The sequence below is a fragment of the Quercus lobata genome, chromosome 2 (genome assembly GCF_001633185.2).
Source record: "Quercus lobata isolate SW786 chromosome 2, ValleyOak3.0 Primary Assembly, whole genome shotgun sequence".
NCBI classification, from domain to species: domain Eukaryota; kingdom Viridiplantae; phylum Streptophyta; class Magnoliopsida; order Fagales; family Fagaceae; genus Quercus; species Quercus lobata.
The window spans coordinates 58,183,076-58,186,359 of record NC_044905.1 but is presented as its reverse complement, the minus strand read 5'-3'; the positions used below and the strand labels follow the sequence as shown (position 1 = coordinate 58,186,359).

General features: G+C 34.4%; 1 protein-coding gene across 1 annotated transcript; it reads left to right on the top strand.

The window, feature by feature from the left end:
- The first annotated feature begins 312 nt into the window (after nt 1-312).
- On the top strand, nt 313-2,930 carry LOC115975966 (F-box protein At4g00893-like). The gene is made up of 3 exons (XM_031097022.1): nt 313-631; nt 786-898; nt 1,308-2,930. The coding sequence occupies exon 3, from the start codon at nt 1,354-1,356 to the stop codon at nt 2,440-2,442; it is 1,089 nt and encodes a 362-aa protein (XP_030952882.1). The 5' UTR covers nt 313-631; nt 786-898; nt 1,308-1,353; the 3' UTR covers nt 2,443-2,930.
- The last annotated feature ends 354 nt before the right edge of the window (nt 2,931-3,284 follow it).

Below are 3,284 nucleotides of genomic sequence, written 5' to 3'. Positions count from 1 at the left end.
CTTAGCATCATTTTTTGAGATTTTGAGAAGAGCAACAAGGGAAAAGAAAAAGGATTTGTAGTTATCTTTTTTGCTAAAAAATGAGAAATTATCATATTGTCAAAGTGATATTAATTACATTTATTGTTTGGTAATCTTTTTTTAAGTAGAATTGATTACGACTTTTGCATCTTCTTTTCTTAATAATTTAAATTTAAATATTTTTTGGATAGAACAAAAGCCTCAAAACTATTTAAAATAATTATTAATAAAAAGAAAAGAAAAGAGGATATTGCTAATCTCACGGGATTCCTCTTCCAAAATATGGACTAACCTTGCTCCTTCTATCGTTGATTTTGAGAGCTAGTACTATAGAATGAAAAGGGTGTAGATCAAAGTTTTTTAATCTACCCGAAAAATATGGCCAAGATAGCATCACTCCACTCTTTCCTCAAAAAAGATAGCATCCCTCAAGCCTACGCAATCTTTTTTTTTTTTTTTTTTTTTGAGAGGAAAGATAGCCTACGCAGTCTAAAACAGATAAATGTATTTCAATAATTTTACACTTTCACGTACCAGTAGATTGTAATTAGTTGATTGTGATTATCACATAGGCCTATCGTTTTTCTCTCCACCACTCACAACCTTCCAGGTATGACAATTTAATAAAGTGTGATTTACTTGTTTAACTTTTTGATGAAGTTGAAGTGTGCTAAACTACATTCTTTGAAAAGGTAAAAAAGAGCTGATGATCGATAACACAACTTTTTTTCATATATATATATATATATATTGGTCTTGATCAGCTCAAAAAGAAAAACAGAGATCTAAGCTGAAACAGTTGCTTTCAGTGACACCTGCGAGAATACTGCTGCCCCAGCTTGGTGACTTCGCCCAAAACCAAAACCAAATCCCTCTGGTAATTATCACACTCTTTTAGATACCCATCATTTCTAGTTGCTAATTTTGTTACTTTCTTTTATTTTTTTTATTTCATTTTGTTATTACTTTCAATACTAGGGTTTTTTGTTTAACACCACATATTGATATTGGTTTTATATTCTTGAATTTGTGTTCGCAAATTCGTATTTTTATTAAAAAAAATTATTTATTTTTAGATAGGTAAGGTAGATGATGGGGATGAGACACCACACTGAGTTTCACTTGAACCCCACAAATTGAGTAATTAGACCATGGATTTTGTGTGTGAGTGTGTGTATATTTATATATATATATATATATATATTTATATATATATTTATATATTGGATTTTTAGACTAAGACAATAGTGAACTTTCTAATTGTCATTTTGCTTGGAATTTGATAGGGTTGGGACCCTTGGGAGGTTGTGTGTGTTAATATTTTGAGTACTGATGGAGTGGAATTTTTGGAAGGATAGTTCAAAAGATACAACAATGATGGTGAATAGACACAAGCACTTAAGTGGTTGTGATGGAAACAGCAGAGAATTTAGATCATGGTCCAATCTTCCGGTTGATGTTTTTAATATAATTGGCAGACAACTTGATTTTATTAAACGGGTTTGTAAGAATTCGCGAAAAATTCAGGCTGTTGGTCCACTTTATGAGATCCTTCAAGTTCCAAGGCTAATGGAACACAGTTGGGGTTTTGATGGAAATGTCTACAGTTTATGTAGCTTTCACCTCCCAATTGAAAATCAAAGTCACGTCACTTACAACAAGATTGAGGGGAAAGAGTTGAATGATGCAGTCATATGTGCTTCAAAGTTTGATTGGTTGCTTTTACAGAAATCTACATTGTCATTCTTCTACAATCCTTATACGAAGACTATAATCAAACTACCTGATCTTGACATCAACTTCAATCGAAGTACATTTTCCTCGGTCCCAACTTCTACTGATTGTGTTTGCTTTGCAATACAAAGTTCCAAAAACAGTAGCAAAATGTGGCTAAGCACATGTCAACCTGGTGACCGCAAATGGAGCACCACAGTCAAGTTTGCTGGTCCTAAAAGGGCAGTTGAGGATGTGGTTTACAGTAATGGAACTTTTTACTGTGTTTTTACAGGAGGAGCATTGGGGGCCTTTTGTGTTGTACACCGTTATTGGAGTATGCTCATGGATGTGAATTTGGTTCCTGGGATATTGTCTGACACAAGGGCTCATATGGTAGAGTCTAATGGGCAGCTCTGGTTAGTGTATCGTTCTAGTTCTATGTGTTTCAGAGTTTTCAATTTTGATTGGTCAGAAAAGACTTGGGATGAGACATATACATTGGGATGTCAAGCATTTTTTCTCGGTTGTACCTCGTTCTCAGTTTCAGCAGAAGGAGAAATTGCAGGTTTTGCAGAGAGGATTTATTATCATTGTGATACTTACAGTTCCTATTACTCGTTGAAGACTAAGCAGAGTCATCAATGTACATTTTATCCATGGGTAACTGAACGCGGGCCTGAGAGAGTTTGGATTCAACCTCCTTAGATATGGTCTAAATTGGTTAGACACCAATTTGGAAAACAGGTCTAGCCATTTAGTCATGTTTCTTTGCTTGCATTATGAAATGGACTAATATACTTGCTTAGGGCACTAATTTGAGTTCTAGCACTATGAAGTGTGGAGGATTTATTTCTATTATTTCCTTGAATAACAAGCTTTCTGTATAAAATGTTAGGAAGGATTTTATGGCATCATTATAACACTATGACTTTGTTATTGTTACTTTCGAGTCCTTACATTTTATTTGTGATTTAGACCTTTTTGGATACTTCATGTCCAAGAGACTGCCATTGATAAAATCCTCATCCCTGTTGAGAGGAAGGAAAATGATTTCACATTCTTCCTTCCAGCAGACAGGGGTTGCACCCCATTTGGTGTGCCATTTGAGCTATGGTTCGTTGGCTATATGGATCTGTAGAACTTGTCCTGTTTTTTATTAGAAAGTTGAATCCAAGAGTGGGTTCATGGAGCTATATGGCCTTGCTGTTTCTCTATAAATAGATATAATCTGAGAATTACTGCTTTTAACATTGACACAGAATTTAAGTTTGTAATGGAGAGGCAATGCAAATAGGATTGGTTATAACAGAAACAATCCATAATGCTTCTTCAACTTTTGGCCAAATTGTTGTTTTACATTAAGACAATTAACAATATTGTCTTTAACACCGGATAGTGCAGACAGTGATATGTTGTGGCTTCTCTTTTATAGGTTTTTTTTTTTAATAAGTTACACACACCTGGTGGGTAATGAAACTGTAAGTAGGTGCCATTTAAGCTAGGACTCATTGGCTGTTCGGATCTTTAGAGCTTATCCTTTTCTTATT

Bases quoted from the DNA above. Each gene is read 5' to 3' on its own strand.
- LOC115975966 (XM_031097022.1), top strand. From the start codon at position 1,354: ATGGAGTGGAATTTTTGGAAGGATAGTTCAAAAGATACAACAATGATG.